This window comes from Coturnix japonica, unplaced genomic scaffold, assembly GCF_054131305.1.
Source record: "Coturnix japonica strain WE unplaced genomic scaffold, WE-NBRP24 Scf047, whole genome shotgun sequence".
Classification (NCBI taxonomy): domain Eukaryota; kingdom Metazoa; phylum Chordata; class Aves; order Galliformes; family Phasianidae; genus Coturnix; species Coturnix japonica.
In genome coordinates this window covers 2,367,502-2,388,031 of record NW_028188950.1, presented here as the reverse complement: position 1 = coordinate 2,388,031, position 20,530 = coordinate 2,367,502, and the positions used below count along the sequence as shown (strand labels likewise).

Sequence of the window (20,530 nt, the reverse complement as noted above, 5' to 3'; positions counted from 1 at the left end):
CAGTGGCCCTTAGCATAAATTTGTCGACTGGGAACCGAACGAATTTGTCAACTGGAAGCCGAACACTGGCAACACATCTCTTCCTATAATGGAACCTGTCACAGGAGCAATGGTAGGAGTGATGAATACGCGCCTTTCAATCATGCCGTCCCTTCCTAACAATGCCAATTCAACTGGGAACCGCGATTTACTGGTGGGGACTTCTGCACCTCCCACTCCCGTAATGATATTGCTTTGCCAGGTCCTCGGCCACTTTCGCGGCCAATTAGAATCCGCTATAACAGTAACATCAGCCCCCGAATCAAGTAAGGCAGTAAAAAAGGTCGAGTTGGGGTCGAACACATGAGCCTCAGGGTCAATAGACATCATGAATCGGCCAATGGGACGGTGGAAGAGATCTTCAGTTATGGCCACAAGGGGGCAGTGGGGTTCTGTTGTTCTGCAAAGGCTCCCTGGACCGGGAGGTATTGCCCGGGGAACTGACGCGGGAAGGTCCCCTGGGCGCCAGAGACCCTCCCCCACCCGTTTCCCTGAAGCATGCTATTAAGCTTCCGGCACCGGCGCGCCTCATGACCCCCAGTACCACAGAACTGACACCTCTTCCCCAACGCATCCTTTTCTGGGCATTGCGCCTTAACATGCCCCTTCTTTCCACATTTAAAGCATGGGCCCTTTCCTTTGGGTGGCTCCGATTGGGCCGCTGCCATCACGGCAGTTTTGACCGCTGAGCTCACAGACACGGTCATATCCTTAACAGCCGTGACAAGACTATCTGTTGGCAATGGGGCACTTTTCTGATGATCTAAAACATACTTAATAATTTCTCCAGGGGTCTTAAGTTCACCTGGCGCAGCCCTAATAATTTGCTGGACGTCTGGCAATGATTTTTGCTTAAGGCAGTCAATGACCACGAGAGACTGAACGTCTTTAGGCAAGTCCGATCCCTCAACAGCGCGAATCAATCGATTCGCGAAGTCGGGGAAAGATTCTATCGGTCCCTGTTGGACATCTGCCCATGGACGTACGGGCTCCGCAATTTTAACCACCGCTTTCATTGCTTGTAGGGCGGCAGTTGTGAGCGCAGCCACTTCCCCCGCGGCTAACTCCACTGCTTGAACCTCTGGGGCGCCCACCATCCCATCCTCCAAACCCTGCAGGCGTGCAAGAGTGGTTCGGTTGACCCCACGATTACATGGATGGGCAGGGTCGCGTCTTGCTGATGCCACGACAGCTTTAAGCTGTCTAGTCCATTCATCCTGCCATAAAGTGAATTGCACGGGGTCAAAAATGACCCGCATCAAGTTATCAATATCATGAGGTAACAAGCCAGGGGCCATAAGCGATTCAATGGTTGTAACGACAACTGGGGACCGTAATCCTGACTCTTTGACTAATTTTACCAGACGGGCGATTGCTTTGGAGTCCAAAGGCTTCCAAGCAGAGACCCCATTCTTAATCACCAGAGGGAGAGCAAGGGTAGGCGTGTCAGGGATATCAGCCTGAATGTCGTCCCTAGCCTGCGCCCAATCAGTGAGTGTGGACAGGCCCCACTGTATAGGGGCGGCCTCTTCCTTATCAGAGGAATGATTGGAATGTTGTAGGACAGGATTAACTGCTGCGGATGCTGCAGCCCATCCTTGGTCCCGTGCTCCTTCTGACCTTTGGAATGTGGCGGCAGGGCAGTGCTCTGCCCCCTTTCTTTGTTCTCCTTTTTGTCCACCCTCCCCCCTTACTTCTTGTAGTGAAGGATACAAGGAATTTGCCGGGTAGGGTGGGGGTGGTTGGTGTAGATCCTGCTCAACAGTTTGAGCAACTTTGAGTTTCGAATCATCTTCGGAAGAGGGGGTGCATGGTAGGGCAGATGGACCCGGCGCCATCTGTTCTGCAGCGGAGCCTGTGGAAAGAGCAGAACTCCCCCCCCCGGAAAGAGCAGAACTCTCCCCCCTGGAAAGAGCAGAACTCTCCCCCCCAGAAAGAGCAGAACTCTCCCGCCGGGGCTCTAACCCCAGGAGTGATCTTGCTCGATCATTAGCGAGTTTCTCATCGCGGGCCGCCTTAAGGGCCCCCAAAACCAAACCCCAGGTCTTAAACTCTGAGGCTTTCTGCGTGGCAAGAGTGTGCTGTGCCAACACAGAAGTAATCCCGTCCCAATTAGCAGGGTCGTAAATATCTGAAGGAGCCGCCAGCAGCCCCTCCTTCTCTAGCAAGGAAAGGAGAGCAAACAGGTCCTTCTTAGAAGGGGCCTGTTTGTGAGAGAGAGATTTACAGGAAGAGAAGAGTACCTTAACCACGGCTTCCATAGCGCCACTGACCCACAGTCAGTATCCGGCGTAAGTGTCCCAACAATGGAGGGGTACGGCCGCTCCCCCACCAACCGGGCTTCTGTCCACTCCGCGACGAAAGGAAGAAAGTGTGTCGCTTGCAGCAGGAACTAGCCGTAAAAAGGCAGCCACAGCCAGGGCACGGAGGGGTCACCAATTGTAGTTCTGAGTTGTCCCGTGTTCATCCCTGACTATCCGCGGCTGGGCCAAATGCCGAGACAGTGACAAGAGAGCACATGGCAAATGGCGTTTTATTCAAGTTTGCACATCCTTATATACCCTTGGCACAGAGCCTTCTGGGAAGTAGGCATGACCTATGATGCCCACATGCTTGCATCATGCATATTAATTAGGGAGGTGGAACCTTTCCCGTAACAACCCGAAACCCCGCTTTTCGCCTAATACACTACAGTTAGATGATAAAACTGGCCCCTATTAACACACAGTGGAATAATTGACTTCAAAGATTCAAAATCTCACCACTGTCTTAGCCAAAAGTTCAAGCCTAAGGCCATGGTCCTATTTTACTGAGGGTAATTGAGCTTGTTTTCCAACTTCTTGTTAACATATCATTTCAAAACAGCGCACACAACTGAGTTGGGTCTGTTGAGACAGCGCAGTCAGAGCTGCTAAAATCAAAGTCTGGATTATGCATGCATTTGTTCTGCAGTTCCAAGAACACGCATGTATAATACAAATTCAACAACGTTCTACAGAATGCCTGTATTTAGGAGCTCGAGAGCCAGCTGATGGACACTGGGATGACTGAGATCCTGTCAGTACATTTAACTCCATCCTATCATACAGTCAAATTTCATTCATTTTTTCAGGAACTGTCTCTTATCATTGTAGTCCCATCACCACTGCTGGATGTGAGCCCAACCACACAAAAGCAGCTGCTGGTTTTCACTGCAGATACTGCAGTAAGGAGAAACAGCCTCCAGACTGGACCAGCTGAGCGTGGCCCTACCAGGATTTGCTCCAAAGGTCTTATTACCAGTAGTGCTTCCCGATGAAATACATGGGGGTCCTCCTTTGATTCCAACCCCAACCCACCCCACCATGCCCCCTGATAACATCCATCAGGGCCACATCTCGACAGCTCCTGAACACCTCCAGGGATCCCACCACCTACCTGGGCAGCCTGTGCCAGTTAATTCTATGGGCAGACCTGCCAGTATGAAATATTATGCTAACATGACAAAGAGAGAGAAGAAAAGCAAAATTAAGACTAGCTGACAAGCCTTGGCAGGAAGTTCTGCTCTCCATCAATTTAGTCCCTGTGACTCTTCACAGGTGTTTTCTACATTTGGGATCACTGCTACAAAAAGAGATGTTGACATCATCTCTTGTGGCCACCCTGACAGAAGAGCAGGAAGGCTGGGATGCTCTTTTTCCTGTCTTTCCCTTGATTTCCTCTATATCTTAGGGACGAATCACAGGACAGAACACAGAAATCAAATGGCTCTACAAAGCAGATTGGCCAGTTCAAGTCAAAACAGCCACTGAAAACACCCCAGATGCTGTCTGACAACAGCTGGACTGTCGGGGAGTCAGGTGAATGCAGTCTGCTGGCCCTGGGCAGGAAGAGGACAGCCCAGACTGTCACATACCTTTCACTGAAAGCTGATAGAGCATTTTATCCCCCTCACAGATGCACTGATAACTTGCAGCATCATCCATTGAGTCGTTGTGAATTTTCAGGGTGTGTTTCTTCCCCACAATTTGCAGTTCATAATTTTCACTGGCCTTGAGCTCCTTCCCATCCTTCATCCACTCCACAGTAGCGCCTGTGTCTGAAAGCTCAGCCTGCAGTTTGGCTTCCTCACGCAGCCAAGCGCAGATCTTTTCTACATCTTTGCTCTTCTTGGTAAATCTCACTGCAGCACCTGTCAGGAGCAAAGGCCTCGTTATTTCAATTTATATCAGGCTAACGTGGTCAATGTTTGCTGCAACATCTCTGAAAAAGTATCACCTTCTGTTCCTGCACTCATCATTGTGTCAGTGCTGAGCAATTCACGATATTTCATTTGGTCTTCTTGCTGGATTTACTAAGTAAAAATCAACCAAACATCTCCTTCTACTGATTAATAATGCTCTAAACATGCTTCTGCAGAGGTTTCCACCCAATGACAAACAGGTCCTCCCATCATGAATGTTTATTTGTTCTACTTTGTCATGCAAAGCTGATTGATAGAGATATTATTGGAATGATTGCTCCCCTACTTCTAAACTATTCCAGTGCAATCAGAAAGGCTGTCTGAACCTGCAGCTGAAAGTACTGCTCTATGGTCATGCAGTGGTAAACCTGGTGACTGAACGCACTGGCCAATAGCTGTGAACTGCAGACATTCATCAGCTGGCATGCTTGCACGTTGTTGTAAGGTCAATAGTAAACATGGCATCCCCTCCAGGTACAGCTTCACCAGTTGTTAGGGGGGATTTCACAGCCAGGACTGGGTCTGAGGAAGAACATGTATGTCTTAATGCTCTTTAGATGCAAGTCTGGTATCTCATTTAGAGATGGAAGATTAAATCATAGGTACATTTCTACTTCTCCCTTTGCATGAGTGCTAGAAGAAGCACTTCTGTGCTTAAGATCTGTTACAGAAAGTTCTGCCTCTTGCACATGTGAGATATCAAAAGATAAGGATATTCATGTCTCTGTCACAGAAACAACTCGTATCACTTTAGTGGTAGCTGGAGGTTGATAGGAGATAGGAGAACTAGGAATAAAGGAAAGCCTTTGGTGTGTTAATGCACTGCTAACCTTAAAGTCAAAGGAAGCATCTTTAGGGAACCAACACAGCTGCTCAGCACACACTGACCCATTTCCATTGGGGTTTTTGTGCTTACCAAGGTGCACGCTCCCTGGGAATTCCAGAGACGGGCTCTGTCCATGCGCATTGACTGCAGACACTCGGAACTGATCATCAGCCTCTTCAGACAGATTGCTCACCGTGAACTCTGGGACGGGGACATGAGACTCGTGGCACCTCACCCAGGTGAAGCCAGTTAGTTTCTTGCATTCCACAATGTAGTCATCGACTGGAATGGGGCGGTGCATCTTTGGAGGGGACCATGCCAGCGTCACTGAGGTTTCTGTTTTATTTTTCACCACGGGGTCAGTTGGGGGCTGGGTGGGAGGTTTTCTGGGAGCTGAACAGAAATAAATTTCAGAAATATTAGCATAAGGTCATGTAGGCTGGAAAAGACCTTCAAAAGACCTTCAAAATCAGCAGACTCAACTTTCAGCATGACCTACCGAGTCCCACCATTAACTACTGTGGTACCTGAGGACATACATGACAAGCTTATTCCTGCAGGTATTTACATAGTGAATATATTCACCCTCTGGTTGCTTTGGAACATTTTAGAGGTTAAAATCCCATCAGACTTTTTCACTGTGTGCAGCCACTGATACAGGCAGGAGGCTGGGAATTACCTGATGGGCTCTAGTTACAGACTACTGACACAGTAAAGGATTGATTTCATTTAATTTTGGCCATCAGAAAGTTTGGTGTCTGGTTTCAGTCACCCATCTGGACTCCAATTATAGTCATATGGAGAACAGCACATTCAGGAGAACTCATCTCAATAAACCTGAATGAAATCACAGAATCATAGGATCATGGGAGGGCTTGGGTTGGAAGAAACCTTCAAGATCATTAAGTGCTAGATGCCAAAGGTCCCACTAACACAGTATTAAGCCAAAAGCTAGATGCTGGAATCAGATCTCCTGACCTTACCATCAGAAACTGAGATGTCATATTTTGCTCAGAGGTGCCTGCTTGTAGGAGGGACAGCTTCCGAGCTTTTTCTGCTCCAGGAACCAGCTCGAGCTTCAGAATTTAAACAGCAGTCAGAAATTAAACTGAGCTTTGTCACCTCCATCAAATAGAAGGAGTGGTTGGGTGGTACAGCTTTCCAAATCGCTTAGAAACTGTCACAACAATCAGATGCCTACCTTTTCTTTTTTAACTTGTTAATACATAGAGCTTAATAGCATCAGAATGCCCCAAGCACTTCAGACAACAGGACAGCTGTAAACCCTTCTTTAAGGATTCCTTTGTTTAACCACTGAGTAACTGTAATTCAGTGGTGCTGGTAGGAGAAGGGAAGTCCTAATCTTCCCAGATGGTGAACAGAGTTGATGTTCACATGCAGACTGGTGCTGCAGCAGAGCCAGAAACCACTCATTTGGGAAACACAGCACCAAGAAAATAATGGGAATAGCTTCATAAAATCAGGAGCTTCACTCAAATTTCATGTCAGATCTATAATTCTTCCTATTTTCAGGAAGAAATGATTTCCCTTTTTCTTGTAGTTTTATTTTCTTTTCCTTTCCAGCAAGCAGCTTTGTAGCTTACAAATTGTTTTCTAATCACCTCCTGGTGTGGACAAATCACACAGGTCTGACTCCATGTTTTACATAGTTAGCATATTATATTTGTTCCACTATGGAACTGTACAGTCATAGAATGGCCTGGGTTGAAAAGGATCCCAAAAATCATCCAGTTCCAACCCCCTGCTATGTGCAGGGACGCCATCCACCAGACCAGGCTGCCCAGAGCCACATCCAGCCTGGCCTTGAATGCCTGCAGGGATGGGGCATCCACAGCCTCCTTGGGCAACCTGTTCCAGTGCGTCACCACCCTCTGAGTGAAAAACATCTTCCTAAGATCCAACCTGATCCACAACCCCTACACACCCTCAGAGCCCCCTAGAGCCCCTAGTCCTCCTATTGCCCACCACAGCCCCATATGCCCACTAGAGTCCCCCTCAACTCTCTTTACAGGCCCTGCACAGCTCTATATAACAGTCTTATAGAACTACCTCTAGTAGAAGCAATCTCCACACAGAGATCCTTTCCCAGCACACTGCGCCACGGGGGGAGCAAAACGGGGGGTGGGCACATACACACACAGCGCCTGGGGGGCCCGTAACCGACCCCCACCCATCCTTTAAAGGGGTGGGGGGTCCGTTTTAATGGGGGGGGGGGCGAGATCACCTTCACCCCCCACCCCCCCATCCCCACCCCATCCTTTAAAAGGGGGGTGTCCATTTTGGTGTTGGGGGGCAGTGACAATCCGCCCCCCCACCCCATCGTTTAAAGGAGGGGGGGTCCGAGACCACCCCCCCCACCCCATCTTTTAAGGGGGGGGTCAGGGGCTCATGGGGGGCAGCACATCGTGCACAACATTGTGGGGGGGGGGGCTTTAAAAGGGGGGGCTACAAAAAGCATAGCTCTCAACTATAGATGGGATTGGGGGGGGCTCAATCGATGGGGGGGGGCCCTTCATGCAGGGGGGGCACAGCGTAAGTCAGCGGCTTTGAGGGGGGGTGTTGGGGCTGTTTGGCCTTTGGGGGGGTTATTGTGTGCCCCACCCCCACCACCCCCACACACAATGGGGTGTTAATGTGGGGGGGGGGGGCTTAGATTAGTTGCGTTCCCTATAGCACTGCCCCCCCCCGTCATTAACCCCCCCGCTTTATCCTTACGGCTGAGCCCCCCCCCGACAGCGCCCCATTCATCTTGATGGGGGGGGGGGTTTGTCACACAACCCCGGCGCGGCTTACGGCACATCGTCGACCCCACCCCACCCCCCATAACCCCACCCGGGGGGGGAGGGGGCGATGTGGTGAGTGGGGGGGGGGTTCCAGAGGTGGGGGTGAGCAAAGCGCAATATGGGGGGGGGGGTCCTATAACTGGAGGGCAGCGGCTGCACAAAGAGCCCGCGGGGGTCGGAGAGCAGCACTTTGGCTGGGGGGGGTCCACGGGGTCCGGGGGTAATGCTGCCCCACCCCCTCCCCCACCCCCCACTGCCGACCCCCCCCCCGCGTTGCCCCCCCGCCCCAACGTCAGCTCCTGCGGCAGCTCCTCGTCGCTCTCCTCCTCCTCTTCCTCGTCTGGGGGGTCAATATGTGGGGGGGGGGGGTCCCATCGGGCAGCGGCAGCTCCGCCGGCTCCGATTGGCTGAGCCGCAGTGCGCGGGAGCGGCTGTTGTGTGCCGGTCGGTGGAGGGGAGGCTCTTCATGGAGCTGCCTCGCAGCCAACAACAGCCTGAATGAGATCCTGGAGTCCCAGACGCTGGAGGATGAGCTGGGAAAGAGCAGAGGCTCCCCACAGAAGGGCAAATCACGTCTGATAACGTGAGTGTGGAGCACAGCCAGCCCCTTCCTCACATGTGTGGGGCTTCCATGTTCCTCTGTGCCCATTGCAATGTGCCACCCCAATCCTGCTGCCCAGCCAGGAGTGGATGGGATGAGCAGGTTGGGATGCACAGAGCAGTGCTCAGACATTGCTGGGACATTTGTGCACTGCTGTTGAGCTTCCCTTTGTGCAGCAGGGGAGAGGATGGAGGTTTACAGGTGGATGGTTGTTATTTCTATGGCATTGCACAGGTGGTAGAACCATGTCCATTCCCAAACTTATTCCAGGGCATGCGGGAATTTGTGCAGTTGTAGTTCCTGAATTGTGCTATTTAAAACCCTCCTGTAAATGGGGATGTTTTGTAATGCCTGCTGGGGCTGCAGGCAGCATTGCCTTCCTCCTTAGGGGGCAGGTTTAATCACAAGCCTCCCTATTTCCTATCACAAACGTCCTACAAACCATGTCTGGGCATTGCTGTCTCGGCCTGGATCTCAGCTCCTGAGACTGTCAGATGTGAAGCAGCAGCAGCTGGGACAGGGCTGGCTCTGTGTGCCCTCTCTGGGTCTGTGGGCACAGAGTGGGGCAGAGGGATGACTGTGAGAGGGAGGAATTGCCCAGCCACAAGAAAGAGGAAATCAGCTGAAAAGGGGAGATTTGAGAAGCACTGAGGCTGTGGCTGCTTTGACAGTAAGAAGAAACCAAGCTGTCACTGTGCAGATGGGAACTCCAGTAGGAGAGCTGTGGTGGCTTTACAGATGGCAGACAGCAGCTGGAGTGTAGAGCCAAGGGTAGGGGGGGGATCTTCCTCTTAGCAATGCCATGCAAAGAATGATGCAGACTCCTGCAGGGTCGGCTTTGCTGTGTGACCCTGGGTGGAAGCAGCTGGAAGGTCTCAGCCCTTCTGCATTATCCCAGGAACTGGGGCAGTGCTCGGTCTCATCCCACCTCTGCTAATAGCAAATGCAGAATCCCTTATCTGAGTGCCCTTTTCTCTCATGTAGAGTCACCAACCCTGGGAAGTTCACAAAAAGTTTGGGTGTTGTGTTGAGGGATGTGATTTAACTGGGAAGTATTGGTGATGGTTGGACTGGATGATCATAAGATCATCCAGATCATAAGATCTGAGATCATAAGATCATCCAGGTCTTTTCCAACCTTGAAAATTCTATGGAGTTGTAGCAGATTGTGGGGGTGTAGGTGTGGTATATATATGTACACAGATGGGAATATCCGTATGGAAAAGATAGATCCATGTGTGTTCTGGGCTGCACTGAAAAAGGGGTGGCCAGCAGGAGAGGGAGGTGATTGTCCACTCCTGCTCAGCTCTTGTGAGGCCATATTTGCAGCACTGTGTCCAGGCCTGGGAAGGATGTGGAGCTGTTGGGGGGGGTCCAGAGGAGGGCCACTGTGATGATCAGAGGGCTGGAGCAGCTCTCCTATGAGGAAAGGTGGAGGGATCTGGGCTTGTTTAGCCTGGAGAATGGAAGGCTGTGGGGAGACCTCATTGTGGCCTTTGAGTACTTGAAGGGAGCGTATAAACAGGAGGGGGAATGGCTGTTTATGAGGGTGGATAATGATAGGACAAGGGGGAATGGTTTAAAACTGAGACTGGGGAGGTATAGGTTGGATCTTAGGTAGATGTTTTTTGCTCAGAGGGTGGTGACACACTGGAACAGGTTGCCCAAGGAGGCTGTGGATGCCCCATTCAAGGCCTGCAGGCATTCAAGGCCAGGTTGGATGGGCTCTGTCCATGAGCATTGACTGCAGACACTTGGAACTGATCATCACCCTCTGCAGACAGATTTACAGCCCCTGCACAGCTCTATATAACAGTCTTATAGAACTACCTCTAGTAGAAGCAATCTCCACACAGAGATCTTTTCCCAGCGCCCCTTTGTGACATCATAATGCCCCTTTGTGACATCATAACACCCTTTGTGACATCATAATGCACCTTTCTGATGTCATAATGCCCCTTTCTGACGTCATAATGACCCATTGTGATGTCTTAATGCCCCTTTGTGACGTCATAACGCCCTTTGTGATGTCATAATGCCATTTGAGACGTCATAAGGCTCCTTTGTTTTCATAATGCCTCTTTGTGACGTGATAATGCCTCTTTGTGACGTCATAATGCCCTTTGTGATGTCTTAATTCCCCTTTGTGATGTCTTAATGCTCTTTTGTGATGTCACAATACCCCTTTGTGATGTCATAACACCCCTTTGTGACATCATAATGCCCCTTTCAGACGTCATAATGACCCTTTTTGACGTCATAATTCCCCTTTGTGATGTCATAATGCTTCTTTGTGGTGTCATAACGCCCTTTGTGACGTCATAATGCCCTTTGAGACGTCATAATGCTCCTTTGTGATGTCATAATGCTCCTTTGTGATTCATAATGCCCTTTGTGATGTCATAATGCCCTTTCTGACGTCATAATGCCCCTTTGTGGTGTCATAATGCTTCTTTGTGAGGTATCTGTGGTGCCATTGATAATGAAGTGTGATGAACTGGAAGGCTTTCAGTAGAATTGCAGCCCTAACATAAACAATGACTTGAACTCTGGAATTCTGTGTAAAATCATTAGCTAGCTTGTGGTCCGGGTCTTCAAACCAAAGGCTGTGAGGTGCTGCTCTTGTTGACGCAGGCTGTGAAAGATGACTTGAGCTCTAAGAGTAATTTCCCTTCTGCTCTTTATATGAACGTCAAATCCACAATTAGAATATTAAGAAGATAATATAAAATTTTGGTAAAAAATAAAAAAAAAATAAAATAAAGTCCTCAGCTGCTGGACTGAGGACTTCCATTAGCTGTTAGCCATAGTTTGGAACTTGCAAAGCAATCATATTGGAGCCTTGCTGGGCAACCTGCTCCAGTGTCTCACCACACCCACAGTAAAGCATTTCTTCCTAATATCCAATCCTAATCTACCTTCTTCCCATGTAAAGCCATTTCCCCTCATTCTGTTGCTACCTGCCCTTATGAAAAGTCCCTCCCCAGCCTTCCCTGTAGGCCCTCTTCAGATACTGGAAGGCCACTCTAAGGTCTCCTTGGAGTCTTCTCCAGGCTGAAGAGCCCCATCTCTCTCAGCCTGTGCACATAGTAGAGGTGCTTTCAGCCCTCTCTGATCACCTTCATGGCCCTCCTCTGGACCTGCCTGAACATCTCCAAGTCCTTCTTGTGTTGAGGGCTCCAGAACTGCGTGCAGTGCTCCAGATGGGGTTTCAATGAGAGGAGTGTGGAGGGGCAGCACCACCTCCCTCGACCTGCTGGTCATGCTTCTGTGCTTTAAGCTTATGCTTTAAGGTCCTATATGCTTTAAGGTTTAGATAGTGCAGTCGCCTCACCTCTTCAGGTTTATCTGTGAAGGTCCCTTCCAAGTGAACCGTGCTGATCCAGACAGTTCGGATTGCTCATTAAAGTGTTTTAGTAAGTTGGGCTGGTCCTACGAAGCAGTATGACTGCAGTAAGCAGTGTACATGGTGCGCTGTGAGTACTGCACACATTCTTCTTGGCAGCTTGTGGAACAGAAACTGTGCATTGTTTGGATTGTGTAAGTATTCCTGTTGGTCTCTTGTGATGCTTACCTTCTTAGAGCACCTTTCCTCGTTTGGCTCTACATATTTTGGTACCTTACTTGTTCTGTTTGGCTTAGCAGGGAAGGTCTTCTTCTGAAGCATCCTCAGTCTTGGTCTGGGCAGCATACTTAGAAATGACATGGACGTTACATGAGTGGGTGGTCAAAGGGGGGAAGAACTCACCTTTCTGATCTGTTTCCTTTTAGAACACAGTCCTGGAGAGGATTTGCTTTCCTTGTTTCCTGGAGACTTGGATTCTTAGATGGTTTTGACTGCAGCTATTTCTGATGTTAATTCCTTTTTCTGTACTTTAGTAGCCAAGTGCAAGTGGAGTGCTTTGGGAATTGTCTGAAGTTGCCAGGTTGCGTGTGATCACATATGTAACGTGGAGTTATGTGTGGTGCCAGTGATAATTAAGTGTGATGAACTTGAAGGCTTTCAGTACAATTTCAGCCCTAATGTAAACAGTGACTTGAACTCTGGAATTCTGTGTAAAATCATTAGCTAGCTTGTGGTCCAGGTCTTGAAACCAAAGGCTATGAGGTGCTGCTCTTGTTGACGCAGGCTGTGAAAGATGACTTGAGCTCTAAGAGTAATTTCCCTTCTGCTCTTTATATGAACGTCATATCAACAATTAGAATATTAAGAACATAATATAAAAGTTGTTGCTGCTGGCCTGTGGACTTCCATTAGCTGTTAGCCATAGTTTGGAACTTGCAAACCAATCTTATTTAGACTTTAGTGGTGAAATCTTCTGATGAAATCTTCCTTCTAATTCTGCAAAAGAATCTCGGTGGAACATTTCTGTCTGAAAAGGCTCTGGCATATGAAGATGTGCCAGACTGCAGCCATGTGCCAGATGCGTTTGGATCCATGGAATTTTCTGATGTAGCTTCAGTGTTTGAAGAATCTCCACTCGATCTAAATACTCAGAAAACAAAGCAGGTGTGTGAAGATGTACAGCTAGTTTCTTGCAGAAAAAATACAGCTCTTAATCTAGAAATCTGCTTCTCATTGTATCTAGTGCTTACTCCATATTTAAGTATCTAGTGGACCTTGACCAAAGGAAGATAAAGATAGAGCAAAGAAGTATGTTAAGCATAAATTTTGTTGCCTTCTACCTGTAGGCCATGGTTGGTTTGACGTGATCCCTAACTCCAGTGTTTGGTTTGCACAGAAACAGCAAGCAAGGGAACAAGTAAAGGAGTCAGTGAGGATTTTAAAACACAATGGGAAGCGATAAGGCACAGTTAATAAGATTCTGGAGTTAGGCTGGAGGTAGGCAGAGGTTGAAAGGTACCGAAAGAAATTCAATCTTACTGTGTTGGACAACAAAATCCACTGTGATATTATTCAAATTTTTAACTAAACCAAGTGATAATTCATATTTATGTTTAGATAAGCTGGTGAGGGTTAATCCTCAATGGAGAATTGAGATGAACAAATAAAAAAATGGTGTTTGACAGTCTATAAGAAACGAACTTATTCTAGGAGAGAATCAGAGTTTTCAACTGTTTTGTTCAATAGCCAAATAATGTATGATATTTTTATAAGCATTGTGTCTGACCTTCTCAGCTGTTAGAATTTCTTTGACAGTAACTTCTCCGGCTGTGATCAGAAAACCTTTTGTTCCGTCTCTGGCACCATTCGAGGCATGATACTCAACTGGGTGATATGGAATTCACACTGTCAACTCCAGTGACAAGAAAAGTGGCATCTAAGAAGCGTGCAAACACAGAGAATGTTGATGCAGAGTCAGTGTTAAGAAATGAGCTGCCCTTTGCATTTCCTGCTCCAAAGGCCTTCTTTTCGAAGAGCCAGACAGAGAAGCAAGTAGAAGGCATATCTTTTTAGGCGCCTACTTCCAAAGGTATGTTGTATCTAACAAATGGAAACCTAGAACATGTGTAGCTTAGGAATTTTTTACTTTTAATATGAATGCAGTACTTGTAGGTCCTAACATTCTGAAAGGTTTCAGTGTGGGGTTTATTTGGTCACAGCACATACAGCTGCCATCCTGTACATCTGACAGTGCACTGCAAGCGGTTTAACCATATATCAGGGCATGGTACACGTCTGTTAATGATAGAAGTTCTCACAGTTTCACAAGGAGCATGCCTTGAGATGCATTCAGATAATGAGATAAGTGCTGTGTTCCTAAAACTAGCATGTGTCTCCACTCTCCATCGAGATTTAGTAGATAATTTCTTTAACAATTATGATGAGAGTTTTGTTTTGTTTTTATTTTTTTCTGGGCTATTATTTTGAGTGAAAGAAAAGGGTATGCTTTTATTTAAGCGAGCTTTTGATTGCATCATGCTTCTAAATTAAATGTAACCTACTGAATTCCTCATGATAGCATACGAGTATTTGCGTGTATCTGTTCTCCCTAATAGAGGGAGAAGAGACTCAGTGAACCTGGACAGTGTTACCCATGGTTGTGAGAACAGCTAAATGATTGTTGAGAACTGGTCAACTCGTGAGCCTGAGACCTGGGATCCTCCATCCTAGGGTGGAACTTTACTGGAGCACGTGGGTGCCACAGCAACAAAAGGACTGTGTACAATAGACTGAGAGTTTGCTGAGTTTCTTGGTTTACAGAAAGCACAACTAACTCAGCAGCAAGTGACGTATTTGGGATAGGAGATGACAGCTGGACTTTGAACCTTAAGGACTGCCAAGAAAGAAGCCATCTGCTCAACCCCTGAGCTGCAAACTGCCAAGGAACTCCATACGTTGCCAGGAATGACAGGAGGGTGCCAACCATGGATACACAGCTACGGACTGATGGTAAACTTGAAACAGCTTGAAGTGAGTAAGGGATATCCAGGGTGCACTGGTGCTCAATATTCAAGAAGCCCATCAATCTACACTGGGCCAAAGGATACCAGTTTTAATATCTCATGCAGTGTTTACTGTATTGGAGGCAAAAGGGGGACATTGGCTTTCACCCCACAGAATCACAGAATCACAGAATTACCCGGGTTGGAAGGGACCTCAAGGATCATGTAGTTCCAACCCCCCTGCCTAGCAGGGCCACCAAACATACGCCTTTACTAGATCAGGTTGCCCAGGGCCCCGTCCAACCTGGTCTTGAACACCTCCAAGGACGGGGCATCCACAACCTCACTGGGCAGCCTGTTCCAGGACCTAACCACCCTTCTAGTAAAGAACTTTCCCCTAACATCCAACCTAAATCTTCCCTCCTTCAACTTAAAACCATTTCCCCTAGTCCTGCTATTATCAGCCCTTTCGAAGAGTTTACTCCCCTCCTGGGAGTAAGTTCCCTTCAGGTACTGAAAGGCTGCAATGAGGTCACCCCGCAACCTTCTCTTCTCCAGGCTGAACAAACCCAACTCCCTCAGCCTGTCCTCATAGGGGAGGTGCTCCAGCCCCCTGATCATCTTCCTGTCCCTCCTCTGGACCCTTTCCAAAATCTCCATATCTTTTTTGTACTGAGGGCTCCGCACCTGGACACAGTACTCCAGATGGGGCCTCACAAGAGCAGAGTAGAGAGGGACGATCACCTCCCTATCCCTGCTGACCACCCCTCTCCTGATGGAGCCCAGGATCCCATTTGCTTTCCGGGCTGCCAGAGCGCACTGCTGGCTCATGTTAAGTTTCTCATCTATCAGGACCCCTAGGTCTTTTTCAGCCGAGCTGCTCTCAAGGACAACTCCTCCCAGCCTGTACAGGTGCCTGGGGTTCTTCCGGCCCAAGTGCAAAACCTTGCACTTTGCCGTGTTGAACCTCATTAGGTTCACCCGAGCCCAGCTTTCCAGCCTGTCAAGGTCCCTCTGAATGGCATCTGTTCACCCCAAAGATTCCCGAAATACTAGGCCATCCTGGTAGAGCAGGGTGATATAGAAATAATTGTAACTACTATTGCCAACCCAGTATCTTTCCTTAGCAGAACTCCCCTGGTGGAGAACCAGGATGACATCACTGCTTTGAAACAACTGATGCTGCACATTACATCCAGTCGGTTGGAGCTGAAGGACGAACCCTTAGAAGATGCAGAAGACGCCTGATTTACCAGCAGCTGCAGTTTTGTGAGACAAGGAGGCTTTAAGGCAGGACATGCAGTAACTGCTACTGAGCAGGGAATGGAAGCACAACCATCAGCCATGGGGACTACCCCTCAGAAGGCTGAAATAACTGCCTTGACGAGAGCCTTAATGATATGGACAGATGCTAACTATGTGTTTGGGGTGTCACACGCTCATAGTACCATCTGAAAAGAGCAAGGATTGCTCACACACAAGGAAAAGAGCGTGATGTAAATGTACCTATGTTGTAGGGCACAGTTCTCTATCCAGGCCCAAGTCTGTGTGGGTGTCTCCTCTATCCACAAAGCTGCTCACACTGCAGGAGGCACAGGCTGAGAGGAGAGGCCAGAGCAGCTCTCCCACTGTGACACGGAGCAGCAGGATACAAGTAAAGGAAGGCCCCACAGCTGTACTGGGAAGATTCCACACAGTCATCAATTTTTCATCTGAAAGGTAAAGAGGAATTCCCTTTTCTGCCCCTATCATCATTGGTCGGGTGAGTAGCAATGATGCCCGGTGTGCTTCCATCAATGGAGCAGAATAGGCGGAAGGCTGGGGTGCAGGCTGACCTCTGCTGAGGTGAGTGGGGGCTCAGGGTGTTGCTCAGTGGTAGATTTGTTCACACTGAGTTCTAACAGGAAACTTGCTCAACATCGAAGGCCTTGCAAAAGTCTGGCTGAGTGATGTCAGTTGCTTTTCCTTTCCCTACTGATGCTGTCACTCCACTGTAGAAGGCCACCAAAGCGACCAGGCTGCATGTCTCCGTTTCCGCTGTTTCTCCATTTCCTTCTTGTTGCTCCCTGTAACCAGCAGGTTCAGCCATGCTGCTTTCCTGCCTCCTCTACTGTGTTTCGTGTGGTCGGGATGGAGCTCAGAGCTCCAGCTCTGAGTAAGGTTTTCTGAGAAAGTTACCATCTCTTTTCCATTCCTTTACCCCTAAAAACAGTTTTCCAGTGTCTCTCATGCAAGAATTCTTTGAACAGCCTGCAGCTGACTCTCCTGAAGCTCAGGATCCTGACTTTGCTTTTTGCCAGGCCTGCATTCCTTGAGATGAGGAACTCTAGGAGGGCATGGTCACTACAGCCCTGACCACCTCCAGTCTTAACCCCTGCTGTGCACCATGTCCAGTAATGCTTCCCTTCTGCTTGGTGTGCTTAATACTTGACCCACAAAGTTATTGTCAGTGCACTCCAGCAGGCTCTCAGACAGCTTGCAGCAACTGGGATTGGTGCTGGGTGGTTGCTGGGAGGTGTCTCAGCAGAAAAGCTGGGCTGGGGTGGGCGTGCTATGTCAGTCCTCATCGCAGCTGGCAGAGAGAGTTAGAGGAGGGTGATGGGTGCTGCCTGCTCTCAGTGCTACTGCACTGAATTTGGGGCACAGCAGCACACTGGTGAGTGAGCTGGGAGGGAGACGGACTGCTGCTGTGCATGGCTAGGCCAGAGCTGGAGGATTGTCAAACGTGAGTCATGCTGGTGCAGCCATTGCAGCTGCAGCAGGAGTAGAAGACAAAGAGGTTTTGTAGAGGACAGAGGGTGGTGATTCATGGTTTGATGTCCAGGTGGAGGCCGATAACAAGTGGTGTCATCCAGGAGTCTGTCTTGGGACCAGTGCTTTTTTACATGGTTATCAGAGACACCAATGATGCAATGGAGTGCACCCTCTGCTGTTTGCTGAGTGGTGCGGCTGACGCAGTGGAAGGAAGGGATGCCATTCAGAGGGAGCTCAACCGAGAGGTTGGCCTACGTGAATCTAATGAGGTTGAACACAGCAAAGTGCAAGGTTTTGCACTTGGGCTGGAGGAATCCCAGGCATTTCTACAGACTGGGAGGAGCAGTCCTTAAGAGAAGCCCCGCAGAGAAGGACCTGGGGGTCCTGGTGGATGAAAAACAGAACGTGAGCCATCAGCGTGCTCTTGCAGCTCAGAGAGCAAATGGTCCCCTGGGCTCCATCAGAAGAGGGGATGGCCAGCAGGGACAGGGAGGTGATTGATCTTCATGATCCTTGAGGTCCCTTCCAACCCGGGCCATTCTATGATTCTGTGATTACACTCGCTGTCAGAAATAACAGCAGCTGTACAGAAGCTGGATATATTTTGGGACAGTTCTTGTAACCAGCTGATTTTAAGACCTTGCCCGAATTGGGGGTCTAAATTGCATGTTAGGAGAAAGCTGGTAAAGTGGCTATTGCTCATTCTTTTTCATTTGCTGATTCTTTCATTCGGGTTCCTTTTCCAAAGGAGATTCTGGTGATGGAAGCAATTGAAGAAAGAACAAGAGCAGCTCTTGCCAAGAATGCTTGAAGTCCCTGTGGAGAGAAGCAAAGAACTTGGGCTTCCTCTGGGATGCTCCCCACCATGTCTCAGGAAGGAGACAACTGCTGTTCCACTTTCTGCTCTTTGTGTGGAAAGGTACGTCTGGGTTTTCTTCTACCTGTTTTTCTTTTTCTGGCTTTGAAGGAGAAGGGGTGGAGCAAGAGGAGACCCACTGGTCATTTGTTACCTCAAGAACAGGATGGATTCTGCATTCACTGTGAGAAACTTGGGCTAGTAGCATGGGCATGTTTCAGGCTGGACTCTTCTTTTGCTACTTGGTTTCCTTTTGGCTACAGGGAGACAGCTGTCTAAAGGTGTGTTTTCAGACCCACTCTCCAAAACCATGTTTCATTGTTGCAGGTGGTTCAGTGTGCTCTTGCAGGGTAGATGCTGTAGTTTGCTGTAGAATCTAAATGGTTTCTGTTCCTAGGGGAGGACTGAGAGGAGGTAGTGAGAAGAGAATTCAATGCCTTAGGTGTATCTTAGTGAGAAATGTTGGCATGAGGTGCTGAAAGTCTTGAGTTGTCAAAGGCCAGTGATGCTCAGACTCCTTAACCTGCTGGAGCAGGGTGGAAGCAAGGAGTGGGCACTGCCGTCACACAAGCTGCACTTGGTTCTGGTCTGCCAGGTCTGTGCTGGCCTGGATTTCTTCTGAGAAGTTTGTTGGAGCTGCTTGGAGTAGTGAATGGTGGGGAAGAAGTGCTGCTCCAGAGCTATGAGACGTGCAGCTCCTTCTGAAGTGCTCCTGAGAAGGACGGAGCGCATTTGCTGCAGCTTTCTCTGCAGATGTGCTCCTCACCTTGAAATCCTCCTGGTTTGTCCTCAGCTCCTGACCACGGCCTGTTCTCTGTTTTGCAGGCTGATAACATGCAGAAGCCGCAGCTGGTGCATGCTATGTCATCTTTAAACGTACCAGCATTTGCGGCAGCCCATGTTATTAAGAGCCACGTCACCCAGGGGCCAGATGAGCTCTCTCTGGAGGTAAGCAGTTCCAGGCATTCCGTGTTGTCGTGCATAGAAGAGGGCAGTCCTTTCTGCTTTGTTTTCCTACCAGATTTGCTGAATCTGGGATTGATGTTTCAATCTCTTTCAGGTCAGAGATCTGGTGAGCATTGTTGATATGAGGACATATCAACAGGCTGAGCCCCTGGTGGAGAGGCAAGCGTGGCTTTGAGGTAGGCACACGTTTTTGACTAGAGAGCACAACTTCAGTAGAGTTGGGAATCTCAGCTTGGAGCTGCTCTGCCTGCAACGGATGGCTGCTGGATGCAAACAGTTGCCCTGTGTCACTGCCAGTGGACCTTCCCTTTGGCTCTGGGCTCGGGCTAATGCTCACCTGTCTTTTTGTTCTAATTACAGGTTGGGCTTTTCCCTGGTGAGTGCATGGAACTCATCAGCGGAAAAGTTCCCGATTCCCTCCTCAATTCATTGCCAAAGCCAGGTGCGTAATTTACATTTGACAACGTGAGTTAGTCAAATAGGGTCAGAACGTTACTTTCAGGGGGTTTGTTTATGCCCAAGTTCAGCAAGCTTAGAAAGAGAACTACAGTAATCTCCTTGGGCACCTCCAGGGATGGGGAAAATCCATTCTTACGTGTCCTTGTTGGGAATGTTCTTCCCGTTGTTACATGCTCTGTCGAATGCATTGCGCTCAGCTTCGTCCAACCGAGCCAGGCCTGAAATGAACTGGTTTCTTTGTTTTGTTGCGCAGAGCCAAAGAAATGGGGCAAGCTCATCAACGGCCTTTGTTCCCTGGTGAAGGCCAGCCCCGGGAGAGCAAAGCAGCCTGAGCCTCCGACATTCTCCGGATCCATGTCCTTGCTTGACATCGTTGAGAGGTATTTAGCCTTCAGGACTTGAGGGCTGAGCTGTAGGAATGGAAGCATCCTCTGCTGTTTGAAACAGAGGGCGTTTCTAAGCTGTGTTTCAGCAGAAAGCAGGCAGTGCCCAGAACAGGCAACTTTTGGCCAGGGCTCGGTGCAGCTCTTCCATCACCCTGCACCACGTCTGACAGCATGCTCTGTTTTCTCTGCAGAATGAGTTCTCCCAGTAAGAGGGCAGAGTCAGCAGCTGGCAGTTGGTGTTCCTGCTTCTGCCTGGGCAAACCATCCCC

The 20,530-nt window shown here is 48.9% G+C and overlaps 1 protein-coding gene across 1 annotated transcript; it reads right to left on the bottom strand.

The window, feature by feature from the left end:
* Positions 1 to 404: 404 nt before the first annotated feature.
* On the bottom strand, positions 405 to 2,300 carry LOC146752306 (endogenous retrovirus group K member 5 Gag polyprotein-like). The gene has a single exon (XM_085532054.1). It carries the CDS (start codon positions 2,298 to 2,300, stop codon positions 405 to 407), a length of 1,896 nt encoding a protein of 631 aa, XP_085388180.1.
* Positions 2,301 to 20,530: the final 18,230 nt, after the last annotated feature.